Source organism: Netta rufina (assembly GCF_964035555.1).
Source record: "Netta rufina genome assembly, chromosome: 5".
NCBI classification, from domain to species: Eukaryota; Metazoa; Chordata; class Aves; order Anseriformes; family Anatidae; genus Netta; species Netta rufina.
In genome coordinates this window covers 29,297,994-29,317,181 of record NC_140128.1, presented here as the reverse complement: position 1 = coordinate 29,317,181, position 19,188 = coordinate 29,297,994, and the positions used below count along the sequence as shown (strand labels likewise).

The window sequence follows — 19,188 nt, the reverse complement described above, 5'->3', positions numbered from 1 at the left end:
AATTTTCCCACTATGCATAAAAGATTCAAGGGCTTAATATCTGTCTAGATCTAAAGGTTTTTTTCCCTAAAATTTCCATTCCATATCTGTCTGTGTATCACTGTTGGACTGAAAATCTGCTATATCCCTAATACTCTGCTTTTGGCCAAGCTCTCTGGTACCAGAGCTTTCAGGGTGCTGCATGCTTGGCATCTATTAAATCTTTTAGGTTCCATTAAACAGATATTTCTCAATCTGCGTTAGTGAAATGTGATCTCAGCAAGGTGAGCTGATGATTACAACCTATGAGGCTTCATGCAAAATGCCTGTAGAAGTATGACTGTTTTCTGGTACCTTCTTTTTCAGTCAGAAGGCCCTTGCCCAGGATGTTTATGAGAGTTTAAAGGCACATTTAATTTCTCTGGGAAGCTCTTCAGCCTTTCCTGTTGTTTGTCTCTAGTTACTGCTGCTCCAGTTGCTGCCTAGCGTGTATCCCCCTTCTAGGCATCTCAATCTCTCTCTTTTTTTTTTTTTTTTTAAATTTCCAAGTTTAATTCATGCTGCGGATTTTGCTGTGCAACCGGGTGCTAGGTCCCTGTAAGTCTAGTTCTGAATCCTGAGATGTGTGTAGCAGCAATATGACCACTGTTATGTTACCTGTCCTGAACTAGTAAATACCCTGGTGACCCCATGTGCTGTTCCAAATTTCTTGTGTATGTATGCATGTGGGTGCACTTAGAATATTGCTGTAGGGTGAATGTTTCATGTGAGGGCTTGCTCATTTTTTTTGTCCAGGTAACTGAGGACAGAACTTGGATCCTATCTGGTGTATCTTACTCAGGAGTACTCAGTAAATGCAGCATGCTAGGTATGTTCTGCACAGCTGCACACAAGGTAACTCTCTTTGGAAGTGTGACAGTCCCACCACACACACACATTCTGCAGGATTTCCAAGCATCTAGCAACCGCGTCAGAGCTACTGCATGACTATGCTGCCCAGCATCTGGAAATTCCAGGCAAATGGCCAAATTTCTCTTTTTTTCTGTCTGGACAGAATTTCTGGGTGGAAAAAAAAGGCTGCGTCTGGAGAAAGCTGGACATCTGGCAGCTTTACCTCAGATTACTGAGCTTCTCTGTGACAAAATATGAAATAGAGTGCAAGTATTCTGAGTTCCTCATTTTTAAACAGAAGCCATTTTTCCATTTCATAATTCTTTATGGTGTTTCTTTTCTGTTGTCAAGATTAGATTCAGATGAAGAGGAGGCTATTAACTGGAGAAACTCATTCTGCTGCCATTGTAAGTGGAACTAATTTCAGTTTATAAAATGTTGATAGATTTCAGATTTTTACATTTTATACAGTACCAAGAATTCTGTTTGGTTGTTTTAAATCCTGTCACATTGACACAATTAATTACTAGTATTTCTGCCTTGCAATTGAAGTGATTACAAGTGTGTAATTTAGCTTCAGGCAGCTTTTAGCCAAAACATATTTAATATCCAGCTGTTTTTCCCCCTCACCTCCCTCAAGCACCAGAAGACAACTAGCTTTCCAGACTCCTGTTGTGAAGCTGATGGCACTGGTCTCAGCAGATTGGAGCTCAAGTACCGAGGTCCCAGTCCCTAGACCAGGATTTTCTGCTGCTTTTGACTTGAAGATCTCAACGTTTTTTACCAAGGGAGTGTTGAAAACACTTTGCCTGGGAATGAATCTTTCCATTTTAAGTGTGATCTCTGAGTGCACCTTTCCTTTCTTCCCCTTTGTGTTTTGAGGCTGGAAAGTCTCAAGTCAACTGGTTCTGTTCCAAGCTACGGGTTACGTGGCAGTCTGAAACAGCAGAACCCAAACTCTTGTCTGGAGTGCAATCACTAATGAGAAGGGAAAACATATAATCCGTCTCTCTTCAAAAATCTGCCACTGCACAAGGCATTTATAGTTGTGCTTGTGATTCAATAGGCGATATATTTTCCCTGGAGTCAGCACTGAGCCTCCTGTAAGTTGTGTCAGGCAGTTCTTAACTGCCTTAGTTTGATGGGGCATAAAAATGAGACTTTGCTTTTAGAACCTTTAATGAGTGCCGAAATTAACATTGTAGCTGGTGTAAGAGTGTGTCTTGCCTCCCTGGAGGGCAGCTTCAGGAGGGTAGAAGGCATTTGAGTTTGTTGTCCCTGTGCGGGTAGACTGACAGCTCTGGGGCCAACAAATTCATGGGCTCTCTTTAACAGTCTGTCCACTTTTAAACCCTCAAAGAATACGCATGCTTTTCATACAGCCTTCCATCCTCTGTGATGATTCAGAGCAGGAGGCTAATTTAGGTATTCCCAAAGGACTCTTTCTTTCTTCATTGATTATGGAGAGAATGTAGGAATGAATACAAGCTTTGCAGATACTGCATAGAGAAGAGAGAGAACTTGCCTAAGATATTAATAATATCTTAAGTGTATGAATTAAAGTGTTTTTCATTCATAATTCACATTGAACTTAGTAAAGTTGTGGATGGCTTCATTTTTTGGTGTTGGATGTTTAGCCCTTAAAAGTACAATAATAGCCAGAGGGCTTGGGGATCTGCTTTCTGATAGCTGTTGTTGAGTCTTACAGTATTTGTTTTTTTAATATTGGAAGTATGACATGTTTCTTTTATGGTGTTTTTGTTTGTTTTCTACAAATAGATATGTTAGATTTGAAAAAATACCTTAAGCAACAAGATCCAACTGATCAGAACACCTACTGGGAAATGGGAACTGCAGATTTTAGAATCATAGAATCATAGAATATCCTGAGTTGGAAGGGACCCTTAAGGATCATCAAGTCCAACTCTTGACATCGCACAGGTCTACCCAAAAGTTCAGACCATGTGACTAAGTGCACAGTCCAATCTCTTCTTAAATTCAGACAGGCTTGGTGCAGTGACCACTTCCCTGGGGAGCCTGTTCCAGTGTGCAACCACCCTCTCTGTGACGAACCCCCTCCTGATGTCAAGCCTAAATTTCCCCTGCCTCAGCTTAACCCCGTTCCCGCGGGTCCTGTCACTGGTGTTAATGGAGAAAAGGTCTCCTGCCTCTCGACACCCCCTTACGAGGAAGTTGTAGACTGTGATGAGGTCTCCCCTCAGCCTCCTCTTCTCCAGGCTGAACAGGCCCAGTGACCTCAGCCGTTCTTCGTACGTCTTCCCCTCCAGGCCTTTCACCATCTTCGTAGCCCTCCTCTGGACACTCTCCAACAGTTTCATGTCCTTTTTATACTGTGGTGCCCAGAACTGCACACAGTACTCGAGGTGAGGCCGCACCAGCGCAGAGTAGAGCGGGACAATCACCTCCCTTGACCTACTAGCGATGCCGTGCTTGATGCACCCCAGGACACGGTTGGCCCTCCTGGCTGCCAGGGCACACTGCTGGCTCATGTTCAACTTGCTGTCTACCACGACCCCCAGATCCCTCTCTTCTAGGCTGCTCTCCAGCATCTCATCGCCCAGTCTGTACGTGCAGCCAGGGTTTCCCCGTCCCAAGTGCAGGACCCGGCACTTGCTCTTATTGAACTTCATGCGGTTGGTGATCGCCCAGCTCTCCAATTTTCACCTGGCATAATGGAAAAACAGTAACTTTATTAGATATGTTTTAAGTTTAATTATCCCAGATCTTATCTTTAACTTCCTCTAATATGCCCCAGATCTTATAATGATAACTTCCTCAAATATACTCATCAGAATTTCTGGGACTCTGGCAGGTAAATGTGTTATTTAAAAATAGTGGCAAGATATCTTTTAAAATAAAAGAGTGCTTAATGTACAAATGTGCTACAAATTCTAGTGATTTTTATACATAAGTTAGTAATTGAGATGTGGCTAATTTGGAAGATGAAAAGCTTTCTGTGGGTGCAAAATAGAACAGGATTTTTCTTTTTACTGTAAAACTTCACTAGATGTCAGTGTGGAAAGTATTTTTACTTAAGTGCTATGTAAGCTGTAGAGTGAGAAGCTTTCTTAAAGGCAATAATTCCTTTAGAACATGGAGATTTAGGATGGCAGTTATTAAAACTCGGTAGTTTTTTTTTTCTTTTCAAAACATAGTTTATTTGCAGAGTTGCAGTTTCAGGACAACCAAAGCAAATTTGCTAAGTTCACAATGAATTCCCAAAACTGTTTCTGTTAAAATTGCCTTAAAAAAAAAAAGTCGACATTGTTTCAGTACTTACGGAGAGTTTTGAGAATTGTATTGTCTGTGAAAGTGGCCTCCTAAAACATAACAAAATACAATTTTTAGAATTAAAACCCTACACATATATATTAATATTGATGAATGTTTCGAGTCAGCAGAAGAAAATGTATATTAAAGTTGCTTGCTTTTAACAGAAACTTAAGGAATTTTCCTATTTTTTAGAGTTACCACAAAGAGGCTGATTCTGTCCAAGGCTAGCATATGAGTAAGAGAGTGGGAAGGAAAATCTTAAACTGCGTGTGTGCTGTTTTCCCAGTTCCTTTCATATTTGTGCATTTTTTATTCAGTATGAAAGCTTTTGCTTCTGTCAGTAAAGATACGACTCTGAATGCAAGAGATCAATGTTTTCAGGTTAGAATGGGACGTGCTTTTTGAATATGCTAGTTAATTCAGTATTAATAATAACTAACATGGTGATGGACTAAACAAAATATGCAGAAAACACACTCTAAAAAGTAAATGACAAATATATATTAACAGCAGAAGCATTGTAAGGAATTTTGACAGGTTTGTTAGGACATTGCAAAGTGCCCACAGGTAAGTTAAGGTATGATGAAACCCATATTTAATAAGTTGAAATTTTTTAGTAGATTTTATGTATTTTTCATAAATTATACCCACTTTGAGGAAAATTGTTAAGTACTGCTTTTGTAGCATTTCCTTTTTTCTGGACTCATACCTTAAGGGCATTTAGTTTGGGTCTTGTATTTCACAGTGTTTAAGTGGCTGTAACAGGCCAGGTATAGCATACTAAAGAGGCTTCACAAAGGCACCTTGAGAAGTTATTTTAATATTTTTTGAAATAGATGACTTACTCCTCATGCAGTTTTCCCTGGCAATGCTTTGTGATAGCCGATTCAACAAATTTTGCAATTCCATTCTTCCAGGTTAAAAATCTCCTGTTAGCAACCACCGGTTTGCATTGTGGCCCAGAGGTGAATGCCATTGCCTTGCTTTTCACCTCTTTCTTTGCTAATAGATTAAAACATTAAATCCTTGGACTGTAAAAGCAGGCTGAGCCTTTTTTTGTCTTTCTTGCATAGTGTAGTTTATGCTGGAGTCTTAAACATGGTTTTCCAATTCACCTGGAAGATCTTACACTTTTGTTTCTTGTTCTGAAGGAGCTAAAAATGAGATTTAGGAATAACTGCACACAATACTCGGTGAGTTCCTCCCCTTGTACTTGAGCTATCGGGGGAACTAAGACACAGCAAAGCTCAGGAGTGCTGGCCTTGAGATCCTGTACCAGAAATATTTGTCATTCTGACCTCAAGGTGATAACAGAGGTGGTTGGGTCTATGCCTGGGACTGATTCATCTTCATGCACACAGCAAGATGCCTATTTTTTTGCAGGAACCTTTCACACACACAAAAGAGGTCTTCCTGTTACTTCTAGTGTTGTGGCCTTGTTTGTTTGTTTAATTTCCTGTATTGGAATACTCTGTTTTCTACCAGAAAGAACGGGTTTTGCACTGAATTTTAGTGTGAAATGAAATTTATGGTAGCGTGTACAGAGCCAGGGTTTAAGGCACTAATTTACGTTTTATAAATCAAATAAGTAAATGTGCACCTGCAAAATCAAGCAGAATGCGAAAGCATACAAATCATTGATTAAGTGCTTGAGTACTTTTTTTCTCGGAAATGAGAGCTAGAGAACCCTTGTTAGATTTGATGATCTTACATGAAGAAATCTAGATATGCTTAAGTGCTTGCTGATGAAGGGGATGGTTTCATCTTTGTATTAGCCTTTAACATAATAGCTTGCATTTCCCTTGGCATTATTATGTGAAAATGTGTGGTCCAGAGTTTGGGATTGTAGGGTTTTTTTTAATCCATCTGGAAGCAAGTAGAAGATTTGGATTTTGAGAGATCACTGGCACATCATGTGCCATAACTGTGGGAACTGCTGCTGTAATAAGATTTTTATATTGCTCCTTTGGAAATGTCTGCATTGATTCCTGTCAGAGGCTGGATGAAATATTTTTTTGTTTAACTGTCTGTGTTCTATGCAGATCTTAGGGAAGAGTCAAAGGACACAAACCTGAGTTGTAGATTTGATCTCAGATGTCTGCCCACTATTCAGAAGTATTCCTGTCTAAGCTTATGCAGTAGCCTTATGCAAGTGTTTTTTCATGTATTAAATATTAGGAATAATGTAGTTAAAGAATGCTGGGCATGAAGTTGCATGTAACAGTATGTTTTCTCTTGCACTTTCCTCTTACTTATGCTTTGACCTTTATTTTCTTAATTCATTCAGCAGAATGACACTTTGTTTAGCTTTTATGTGGCACTGCCCGAGTCCTGGGATTTATGCCTTGTCTACAGCTTCTCAGTCTGCTCATAAACCACAAGTTGCAATATTTATGACATAGACTTCTGTAACAACTTATGGGACTCTCTTCTCAAAAAGAAGATTTAAGTTGATCCACACAAGATTGCTGATTTTCCATTTGGAGGAGCAGGCATGTGATAAGTGTATTCAAAGAAGATGTTTTATTGGGATGGCCCAAAGTGGTACTGCTGGTTGATGCTTGATTTAAAAAATGGGTGGGGAGAACAAAATGCAGAATTTCATGTAAACAGTCGTTCTGTGGACTGTCTGTGTTGTGGATGCTGCAGGAGAATTGTGTCCCATCTGTTTGTGCTGGTGTGAGCAGATACGGAGGGGAGGAGGCTTAATTCACGTTCATTAAAGCCAATCCATCGTCCTTCCTCATTTTCCAAGTAAAAGCTGAAATCTTTTAGTGGGATATTATTTTGTGGGGGTTAGGGTGTAAGAAAGGATACTCAAGTTTTTGTAAAAATAACTTATTTGTTTTAGGGTATCAACATCTACTGTCTTCTGGAAATGTTTGTTAGAGGGAAAGTTTTGTAAGACTTTGGTGTACAAATATTTGGTCTGGACACGAGTATACAATGTACTGTACAGACTGATGTGAGAGGAGACTGCTAAAAGCAGTCCTCCCCTCATGACACGGTTGTCTCCTGACAGTTTCGTTGTGTAGCACGAGGGAACCCGTAATTTTAGAGCATGTAATGTACTCAAGGCTTGGCTTGTACTAAAACCCATGGCTACAAATAGTAAGTACATACAGACAAATAAAGCATAATGGTTGTAACTGAAAGAGTGGCTGCTTGTGAAGGTGGGCTACTGAAGTTGCACACCCAGGCGTGGTGGAGATGCTGCCCTGAAAACCAGAGCATGAATCAACCCGTTCCTCCTTTCCGAAGGCTGAATGGGAGCGATGCTGCTAATCTGCTTCGTATTCCCATGCTCAGTGTTGAAAGGGGACAGTGGTGTTACTCTCCAGGCTTCTTTGTGCAAGAGCTATCCTTTACATATCCTTGAGGTAAAATTGGTGACATTCACAGATTTCAGTTGCTCTCTGTCTACATTATTTACTTCTAAACCTCAATGTACTGTGGTCACTGAAGACCAGCGCAAACTTGTTAGGCAGAGAATTTTTGGTAGCAGCACATTCAGGTCTGTAAATATACCAGAAATATTTGTGTCACAAATAAAAATTTCTCTTTACCCAAGAGAGTGAAGAGAGGCTAACAGATTTTCACAGCATGCTGCAGGAGTCCCTGGTCTGGTCAGGACTGCAAGCCCAAGGTATTCGTGCTTCGTTCTGCCGTGATGCTCCTCGTGTGCACCCAGAGGTCTGGCTTGGAGGGAAATACGTCAGCTGGTTCTAATGGAAAACCCAAAATGTCAGCCTTAAAATGAGAAGTGATGGCCACGTTTTAAAAGGATTTAAGGTGCTTACAGCTTCAAATAGCTGCCTACTAAGATTTCTGAGAATATTTTTGGGCTTAACCCATATTACCTTTAGTCACCTAAGAGTATTTTTAAAGTCATTCTCTCTGAGAATTTTGAGAACCTTTTGAAGTTTAGTAGGGGTAAGTCTGAAAGAATGGGAGACAAAAATGGGACAAAATTCTAATTCGATAACTTTTAAACTTTTTTTGAGGTTTGTCTGTACTTGCCCTTGCACTTCCGATTGACGTGATGTGAAGTAAGCTCTGAGAATGTTCCACTCACTTTTTCTACAAGTACTACACAATTGAAGTAGGGAGGGGTCAGCCTGCCTTGGAAAATGGTATTTTCAGTATTGGTATCCAGGCCTTGCTGATGGCTTCTCATGAAAGCTGTCCAAATACTTGCATCAAGTATTCCAATAGATTTTCAGTAAGAATTTAATTAAAAATTATGCACTAATTAAAAGAACAACATGGGTCTTTGAATTCTGTATTTAGTGACAGAGCCTGAATTTAAATGGATCTTAAAGGAGCATCTGAGATTTTGCCTGACAAGCAGTAGTCCCCTAGTGTAAAGGGATATTGTCTTCTGCTCCTCCTGCCTCCTAAATTATGGTGCAGAGGACAGTGCTAGGCTGTGAGGGCATTTGGGCTTTGTGTGCTTCCCCCATCAGCTCTCGTAACATGATCTGGGATCGTGGTTCTTACCGATGTTTGTCTGCCTGGTCAGAATGAAAGCAGGACTGTTCTGCTTTCCTCTTTTTGTTCTTGTAATGCCACAAGGGTAGTGCAGCATGGTACAAACACTGCGAGAACAGAGCTTTATAACATACTTTTCATCAACTGCCTTGCTGGTTCTAAAAATGATTTGTAACCTAGATTTGTCTAGATTTGGCAACTGAAAAGCGGGGGTTTGCAACCAAGGCTTTGGAACATGCACATGACTCAGTTTCTCTGCAGAGTCAAGGGTGTTCAAATTATTTTTCATGGTTAAGTATGTACAGAACAAAAATGGTAAAGACAAGAGGAAATACATATTTGCTCCCTGATATTTTTGTGCAACTTGAAGCAAAATAACATGTTCTGCAGATTGGACTTAAGTCTTTGGTGTGCTTGTATAGTAAATATTAAGAGCTTGCCAGCAAGTGTGCAGAGTTTCCCCTCAAGATGGGGTTTAACTGCTATTTTTTCAGTAAGTTAATTTGCTAGATAAAATTTGTGCTTCTAAGAAAGTACTTTCTCTTCATTTCTCATTTATGAGATAACTTTTTTTTTTTTTTTTGAGAGAGAGAAATTTAAACTAACCTCCTTCATTTCTGCATTTTTGTCAATATTACAGCTACAGCATGAGACAGCTATGAGTCCCAGGATGCTGGGTTTCAGTTTTAGGTAGTCTTCTCCCTGTGTTCAGGCAGAGGAGAACAAATACACAAGGAAGTATGAGGACAGAAGGACTTGGAGGAGAAGTGGCAATAACTTCACTGCTTGTTTCCCTTTACCTTATACAAATGTGGCCGTGCAAACGCCACACACTAAAAATTGCTAAAGTAAACCTTGATAAAGGGAATATTGAGGTGCCTTTGTAAGCTAAATTATAGCCGTGGTTAATTAAGTAAAAATGATGCTCCTACTGTGTTATCTTGGGTGCCTTCTTATTAAATGGAGAACATAGGAGGAAATAAAACTCCCTTGCTTTTTCACCTGCTGGAGCATCATTTATTTCCCCTTCCCCATGTGTGTGTTGTGAGAACACTAAGCATAACAAATAGCGTTTGCATTTAGTTCTGAATACACTGAGGTCCGTGATCACTCTTATCTTTGTGAAAGCAAGCTCCAAAGTGTGTCTGGCTGCCCGAAGAGGTCTCGTTTCTGCACGTGTGATGGATGGGTTCATTGATCTAATGAGGCATGGCTGTTGTTGGAGGTCGTGGTCACAGAAAGAGGCAGGCAATCTGTCTTTAATGAAGGGCAGTCCTATGGAGTCCTTGAATACCAAGGCAGAGATGTGGCATCTCATTTTTTATTTGATATAGGGGGTCAATATCCTGTTTTACAGAAGTTGTTATTACAGAGGATGTGAGAGCTGCATCCTGTACAAACTTCGAATGTTTTAGATGTTACGTCTTGGTTCCCGACTATAATGGGTTTGTAGGTTGCAAATGCATGTGCTGCTGAGGCCAGATCTCTGGGTGGATAGGGAAATGACCCTCTGGCTATGCACGGGTGGTGCGAGGCTGGGCTGTCTGAGCAGGCTTGGGAACAGAGGTCTCACATGCTGCGTGCTGCCTAGCATCAGCAAGGGGGGCATTATGGCCCAGGGAAATTTCTCAGAGCAATACCCCTCATTGTAGATGGTACGTATGTATTTTGAGTACCACAAAGGGTCGTGAGCTAAGTGACTTTCACATGCTTTTCTTGGGGCAGGATCTGAAGGTAGCCCGGGAGAGCTCTATAACTTGTGTTCTCTCCTTTTTCTTTTCTAGACTGCTTATAGGCATTCAAAGTTGACAGTGGCGGGGACAACTGAGTACTTTTCAGATCAAGAAGCAGCAAATTACGAATAAGAACTTTTGTTCATTGAGCTGGTCATAGTTGGACTAGTGAACCATACATGTAGAACTAAATACATTACCAATCCCCTTACACATCTGATTCATTTAGCACTGCTTGCATTTAAGGTCTAAAAATGAGAATGGTTTGTCATGGTAGATTTATTTGATATTTTAATTGATTAGCTTAAAGACTGTGTCTGAATACTGCATATTTGGCTGATTTCTCTTTGAGGAGAAGATGAAACACTTTCTCTGAGGATGGAGAATGCTAGTTTTTTCTCCTTTGCTTCTGCTCTAAGGCCTGTGTGAGACAGAATTAGCAAGGGGAGGGATGACTATAGCTTCCTTCGGGCTCAATTATGTAAGATTCATCCTCTGTGGTTCACTCAAATTTCTGTTCTTAGGTTTGTTCTTTGACCACCTGAAAGGTGGCAGGAATCACAAGTGTTGTTGGTACAGAATTAAAGCTAGGAAGGAGCAGTGCATTCACCTGAAATTTGGAAGTGTGACTCATGTATAGACTTTGTAAAGCAGAGTGTATTGTGTGCCTACTCACTGAACATACCATTCAGGAGTAAAATATGTAATGTGATGGCAATTTTCTCTTTACTGGTCCTCTTTTGTTTGTTAAGGCTTTGACTGGTTTGAAATCGCCAAACCAAACACAGGTTTAAATGTTAAATGTAATGCAAGCACATGACTAATTATAAATGTGTTTCCTTTTTGATTTGTTGATATGTCTCTTTTGAGCCCAATTCTTGCACTGTGTTCATCATACTGGTGTCTGAACAGACAGCACGTATACTTTTTTAGAGTAGAGGAGGATTTACATATACTAATACTTCGTTTATCTGAGGTTAAGATTTCTTTTAGAAGCTCTTAAAAACAAATGTTTTTTTTTGCTATATTTTTGTTTGTTTTACAGGTTGATCCTGCATTGAAAGAAAAATTAAAACAGAACAATGTGACGCTGGAATCGGAATATGAGGTAAAATAAATCTATTGCTTGGGGCTCATAACCTTGGCTACCCTTGATTACTCTGGCCACTGGTGGGGTGGATCTGTCCCTATCTAAAATTAGATTAGCCATCTGCCTTTGACTCACTGATGTCTAATAAAAACAAGGTTTTATATAAAGAAAGGCTTTTGAACATGCAGTGCTTCTTTCTGAACACAGCTTTGCTTTGATGTCCAGGTGTCAAGTACAGTGGTACAAATAAATTCCACTATGGCTGTGGTTTACCTAGTCTATAAAAGTAGAGCTGATGTTGGACTTAGATGGAATATGTATGTATAAACACTTCTACCACATAGATTTTGATGATCTGTAGCTTGAAGTACAGAGCAACGTACTTGATGTGCTGCCTGCTACTATTTCTTGCTTCTTAAAACTTCTCCGTAGCTTTCAAACAATTGCCATTACTTTTTCGTAATTTCAGAAAACTTTATAGAGAAATATTTCCTTCTTTTTTCAACAACTTTCTTCAAAGATTACCGAGCTCCAAAACAGCTATTTTGGCCAGTTTAATATCCGAAGTTTCAGAAAACTACAGGCCTACGAAAAACCTTGTTAGGAAAACTGGAAAAAAAACCTCCCTGTATCCAGAAATAAAGGATTAGAAATAGTTCTGATGATTTTTAATGTTTTTAAATTACATGGATCAAATATGCAGGTAACACGTTATCTATCCCTGTGGTCTTTATGTTGATCACAGATTTTTCTTTGTCTTCCCATACTACATTCCTGTCACAGGCCTTTCAAGATTTTGATTGTGATTACAGCCATAGCTCTCATACCCAAGTATTTAAATGGTAGTACATGGTCTTGCTAATAAAACTTTTCTATTACGTTACCCTTTTGTGATTTGTCTCTGAAATAAAAATAAAATTTATCTCTTGCACTTTTATGTATGTAATTTCGCAGAACATCTACCTACCTGCCAGGTTTATGATAATGTTCTACCATTACTGCAAATAATTTTGGGCCATCCTCACTCTACAAAGAACTGTGTTGTATGGTGTTGGAAATACAAATATTTGATCTCTGAGTACATGTGGGAAGCTCAGCTGGAAACACAAAACGTACACATCCATTAAGTTCTGATCGCCCATGCCGTTACTCTGTATGTCACTTCCCATATAATGTACTATAAGGCTATTCTGATTTATTTATATGGAAGAACCACAAGCTGTAAAAAAAAACCACAGCCCTCTGTTTAACTCACTACCTAACCACAAAATCAACTGATCTGTATTCAGATATGGTTAGCTTTCTTTCCAGCAAGATAAGTAAATAGTTGAAGGATAATATTTAAATGACCATAAATGGATCCGCTTTATGGAGAAATCAATGGTAATAAAATACGAGTAGCATAACAACATATTACAACCCTACTTGGGTAATGAGGCTCCTTCCTGATGGACAGAAGTGACAGAAGCAATCTTACTTTTTCTTAATCTAAACCACAGAGAGTTGCCAGGCTGCAGCTCTTCCAAAGTAGTGCTTGGGTGTTATAGAGGGCAGTTCAACAAAACAAATGGGCTTGAATTTCCACACAACTAGAAGAGATTCAGATTATTGTTTTGACTCTAATCTCAATGTGTACTTTACTATGGGCACCAACTTGCAAGCACTAGGCATGCTCATTTCTTGCTTTAGTGAATCTGGTGGAATCAGGAGCAATTCAGCAGTCAGGCATGTACTCCACAGGCCTTGTGTGAGTCTTTGACAAATTTAATCAATATTACCTCTCTATTCTGGTACACAAAATCTAACCAATCACAGAGATACTGCTGACATTAGGAGAGCAGTTTTCTGTGGACCTCATCTGTACCAGTATAGCATTTTTTTTTCCCACCTCATCTTTATTCCTTTACTTGTCAAAAATGCAGCTCTTAAGAACATCTTACAGGTCTATATTTAGGTCACAGTGGAGGATTACACTAGTGGCTGTTACTAAATATAACATAGTAAGAGATCAAGGGCAGTTTAAAAAAAAGTTGCTGTTTTGATATGTGAAGCATTATTTACAATATTATTAGCATTATATCTGCAGCTGTTACTGAGGATACCATGCCAGCTGTTTGGAAGCACGATTGCGTGATGCATGCAGATGTCCATTGCCTGTGCCCCTCCAACTCAAGACTTTTAAAATTATCCTGTTGTCCTTACAGAAATGCTCATGTTGAATAAATACCAGATTCTTTTGGAATGTCATAATTTCTGCTAAAGCATACATCTTTATGATTTATTACAAAAGCCAAAAACAATTTTTATATTTCAAATCTTGAAATCTGCACTTGGTCTTCATCATGATGGTGATGAACAAAGATGTAAAGATGTAATAGTAGATACCAATTTGCTATGAGGAAATTAACGTTATGACATTTTTAATTTCTGATTTACTAAATACTATTCTCTCAAACTGTACAAAATTTACCTTTTTCATAGAGGACTGTTTCCAGAAAGTATGCTTGTTTTGAGCAAGAGTGAATTTGCATGTATAATACATACTGCTTTTCTCATATCTCAAATCTGTTAATAATGCTATTTATCTTGTGTCTTAGGATGTGCCAAAGGAGCAAGCTGCCTTTGCATGTGTTCTTTGTTGTTTATGTATTCCTCTCACACGCTTATGTGTCCTCATACGGCCAATTAGTCCTTGCTGCTCCCCTTTGCCTAATAAATCTTGGCTCTGTCCACTAGTGACACGGGTACTAATGGGAATGTAGTTCTGCTGCTGAGCTGTGCCTTGTAGAACACATGGTAAAAAATGTCAAGTGCTTGACCTGTGACCGAAGCCTAGAGTATTTCATCTGAAAGCACAAAAATATTGTTTGAAAGAGGGAGATAAAGGACTGATTCTTGTGGTGAGTAACAGACTTCCTCATGGATGTCTAACAATCACAATACATTTGTTTGCGTTGGTTTAAATGCGTTGTCAAATTAACATTCCTGATTCTAGCACTTAATTTCTGTACTTCTGTGAAAATAATGGTCTAGTACACTAAAAAATGTGGCCTCAATCAGTTACAGCAGACCCTAAGACAAAAAATTGTTTAGGGTTTTTCAAGCAAATAAAAACAATTTCAAAAGGAATGTATTAGTAATCTACAGAATTAACATTTTACAATGGAAAAATCAGTTAGGATTGAATCAGATATGTTTTTAACCAATGGGAATTGAAGGCAGAGGGGTAAAAAAAATGTAAATTATAAATGTAAAATGATTTCTATGGAAATAGCAAATGAGAAGTTATAAAGTAGAGAAGATTGATAAAAGGACATCAGAGAGTTTTCTTTTAAGCTGACAAGTTGATGTACCTAGGCAATATTGAGTACTTTTTTCAGTGATCTGGAAGAAACTGTGAAATCATTCCAAATGTACAAGTGACACAAAAGTATTGAAGTAGTTAAAAGTGCAGCCAGGCAGGTGCAGAGAGCTGTTAGTACTACTTGTTAAGCAGGGCGCATTAGGAGAGCAAAGTACCTGTTAAAATAGCCAGTTATATTTGTTAAAAAAAATTGGAAATGTTAAAAAATAAAAAAATGGAAAGATGCCAGAATGTTAAAAAAAATAAAAATGTATCTTTCAGGTTTTTTTCAAGAAAGCATGTTGATTACATTGTGTGTATATATACACCTTCATAAGAAAAAAGTAGTAGCTATTGATGAGTTCTTGAATACAACAAAGATATTCAAAATAATAAAAAAATAATTAAAAAAGATATTAAAACTAGAAGTGAAATCCATCATTAACAGAGAGGAACATCATTTGAACATAACAGCAAGCAAAAATGGGTTCTCTGTCTTACGGAATATCAAATCTACAAAACTTTAAAATGTTTTCTTCAGGTGGTTGTGAGCTGTTGGTCTTGGCATTGGAGAAGTGAATGAATCTGCTGCTCTGTGCATAGCCAGGCTAGAGAACCCTTCTCTTGACTTAAAGTATATGAATATGTAGCAGGTTTTTGTTCCTCATAATTTGATAGATCACAAAAGGTCAACATTAGCTCTGGACAAACATGTAAATGTTTGTCCTGAGAATTACAGCAGAATTTTTGTAATTTCAGTGTTAAAATGTTTATCCGGGACAGTTCAAAAAGTAAAAGCAGCTGCATGGAGAGGTGGTATGGGGACATAACCTGTGTGTTTACTCTCTTAAGAGTAAAACAAAATAGCATTTGAATAAGCTCTACTAAAAATGATTCAAAATGCTTAGTGCTTATTTGACTTGACTTGGGGGATTGCAGTCACAGCAGAATAGATGAAACATTTTTTTCATGAAGTGACAGTGTAGTGACATAGTAATTTATAGTAATCAGCGGATATAGTGGAGTATATGGACACGAGGATGGTTCTGGTAGGTATTTCCTGAATACCAGTGGCTGATATCTGCAAGCACCTTGTTGCTGCTGTTATCAGCACTGGAGGATTACTGATTTTGTTGTTTTGGAATTAACAGATCGGCCTGTAGGATTGATTCACTTCAGTGCCTATGAGCTAGATACGAGAGACTAACTGCCTTGAGCTGTTTGAGAGGGGTCAGAGATGCTGGGGAAAAAAAATCTGCCCAAAGTTGTGACACTGAATGAGGATGCGATACTGTTCTTTCTTCCTTTAATCACCCTGACCCTTCCCGTGCTCTCCTTTTTGTCAGCCTGTGGTTAAGAAAAGCTGGTTCCAGTCAGCCATGGGTTCTGACTGTCCTCCGGGTTGTGTCTGGGTCAAGCCCAGGGTGAAGTTGCTTGCACTTCACTTTACTCATATGTAAAATGGTCTTGAGAGTTTTTATTTCACCATAAGTCTTCATCACTTCTGTTTCTGTAGAGATGAACAAAATGGTGTTAGTTTGTCATCAGTGGGGACTGCCATGGGCAAGAGAAGGAAAGGATTTTAGTTAAAATAGTTTGTGCTACTTGTTTTATTCTGAGTGGGTATGCAATAGGATCTTGGGAAGAGTTGTTGTGGAAGTTTCCAGGAAGCAAGACACACAGCCTCCTGAGGGAAGTGCACAGGACATCACTTTCTACCAGTCTTATTTCTGGAATTCATCTTTATTAAACAGACTTGTAAATTCTTTTCTAGTTGTGTTTCTAGCATCTCTCTTTGCACAGGATTTTCTGTAGCCGTGAGCTATTTCTTTCATGTGTGTTGCATCTGCACTTCCCTTATCCCAATAAGAAGACACTGATTTCTCATAGTTGCAAAAAGCAAAGTGAGGCAGCTAGGAGTGCAAGCAGGCAGCAAACACGACCAAGACATGCAAATGCCTGTAACAATCTCTGCTCCTCACCCTCTCTCCAAAATAGACATCTTTGTAGCTGTTGCACCCCTTGGATGGTTTTTTAATCCCAGAGGAACTGAGCAGCTCTTAGCATGTTAGAGCTACCCTGTGTGTTGTCTGTCTCTCTCTCTCACACACACATACAAAGGGTTTGACTATGGAAAGTGTCATCCACACAGCACGACTGAATTCTTTCAGTTATTGTCCTAGGGGATGCTGCTAGCTCCTACCAGGCAGTATTGGGAGTGTTTCCCTGTGCAGCTGACTACGTAGATGTAGATGTTAAGCACATCTGTCATGTTAATGGGCCCCTAGCGGTGAATTGTTACATCCTTGGTATAAAATATCCAAAATAACTTCCAATATGTTGTATGGGAATTTAGCTGCACAGTTGAGGCTGTGTACGTGCCTTGCACTGCCTGCCTCTGAAGACGATGCAGCAAAGCAAATAGTTTCCAAGGAAGCTCTTGTCTCAGTGATGAGGCAAAGCAGCTTTTTATAAGCCACTTCACATTTGTTTTGCCTTAGCCCTTGTTTTTGTCCATTCTGTAAACACTAGGTGAAATATTCTGTGACTGCCAGTGTACTTTCTGTGATGCCCACGTAGGGACACAAGCTATATTTTGAAACACTTCAGAAGATTGTTATACAATTCTCACATGTTCTTTACTTGCTTTCAAGTTGTTATCCATCTTTATTTAATGCTCAAACTGTACTGTACAAATGTACTCTGCAGTAGCAAGTTACTGTCAGAGAGTGGGATGCTGTCTTAAGTGACAGGTCTTCTCCAACCAAAGAGAGACCCCAGACTTTAACTTCTAAAATTTCCTCTTCGTTCTTGTAAAAATTTAGTTATGTGCCTTGATCCTTCTCAGTACAGCAGTCTTGGTGATTTAATTTTGAGGACCTGTTGGTTTAGATAGAATGAAGGTAGATTTATTTGCAAGTTACTTGTTTACTGTACACTCAGCAGTATTGCTGAGAAGCAGCTTGGCAATACAGTGGGGGACTGACACCTACCTATATTACTGTCCTCATCAAACAGACAGGGGATGTTAGTCACATAGGAAACAAAAGGGAAGATTTTTTTTTTTTCAAAATAAATTTTCCCAATAACAAAAATCAAAAAGTCACCATTGATGTCATTGAAAAAACTTCTTATGGCTGAAAGGTTTGAAGTTGCTCTGTTAACAGCTAGCCAAAACCACAGTTTCTGCAAAGAGAAAGGCATTCTGCTTCAGCATATAAATTGACAAGCAAGTTTTGGAAGACAGATGAGTTGAAAATCAGCAGGAAAGTGTAGATGAGAAACAAAGTCCTAACCTACAATACCTCTGTGTGTTACCTGAGCTAACGGAGGCCAGGACAGAGGCGGCAGCGTGTGAGAGGCAGAATATTTAACTCAGCTTCTCAGAAAGATAGACTAGTTAATATGGTTTGCTGCTGATTTGAAGGAGTATGGTTACTTTGAAGTAGTCCTTGAGTGGCCTGGATTTAAGTTTAATTTGACTTTATCATTGTAAACCTGCTCTAGTTGTTTCTTTTCTTGTACCCACACACTTCTGTTAGGCGTTTCACAGTGGCAACTGATCATTTCTTGTTGTGGTAGTCTCTTAGCCCTTTCCTCTGATATTCATCACAGCTTTTTTTTTTCTCTCACATTAGAAACCTGCAAAAGCTTATTTTTCAGATCTTGTCAGAGGGGAAAAAAAGCCATGTGTGACTCACAAGTCTGATATATTTTGATCCTTGTAAACCTCTATTTTTTGATTACTTGTTCAAAAGTATATTTTTTAAATTATTAGAAGGATGTATTGTGCCAAACTTTATACACACAGTGAAAACAAATGTCCTTGCTTAAAAACATTTAAGCAAGATATTTGAAATAAACCTTCTCTGTGTTGTCAGCCCAAAAAATTCTTTACGCTTTTATGGGCTGCAGACAGGGAGCCATAGACATCATTTCTACAAACGTGCTGTAGAAATCCATATGCTCTTCCTCCTAGCCACAGAACTGGAGGTTTCAGGTGGTGTTTGTTGCTTCTTCTGTGCTGCTGCACTGCAAAAGGTCTCACATCCCCTTCAACCAAGCTCAGCTTTATATATCTGAAAAGGAGCCCGCACACGTCCCAGATGTCCATCCCTGGCTGCTCCTCTACTAAAGGGATCTGCTGCAGAAATGAGGACAGACCTCCTCGGATAGCTCTTCTCTTCCTGAGGGACGTTAACCATAGCTTAGTAAAACTTCCAGGTACAGGAAGCTATGCTACATGTATTTTATCGCTTAAAATTAAAAGTGGAATTTGCTGAATTTTGGATGTTTGATCTTGAAGGTGTAATATTGCACTCGTGCTATTCTTTATAGGTTGAATGTTTCAGAATTTTGTTTTTGCT

At 39.1% G+C, this 19,188-nt stretch overlaps 1 protein-coding gene across 1 annotated transcript in view; it reads left to right on the top strand.

Moving 5' to 3' along the window:
* Positions 1 to 19,188, top strand: part of COX16 (cytochrome c oxidase assembly factor COX16) — a 44,505-nt gene that overhangs the window by 20,366 nt on the left and 4,951 nt on the right. Inside the window, exon 3 of the mRNA XM_084288354.1 lies at positions 11,434 to 11,496. Within this exon, the coding sequence (XP_084144480.1) occupies positions 11,434 to 11,496 (63 nt within the window). The remainder of the gene's footprint in view (positions 1 to 11,433; positions 11,497 to 19,188) is intronic.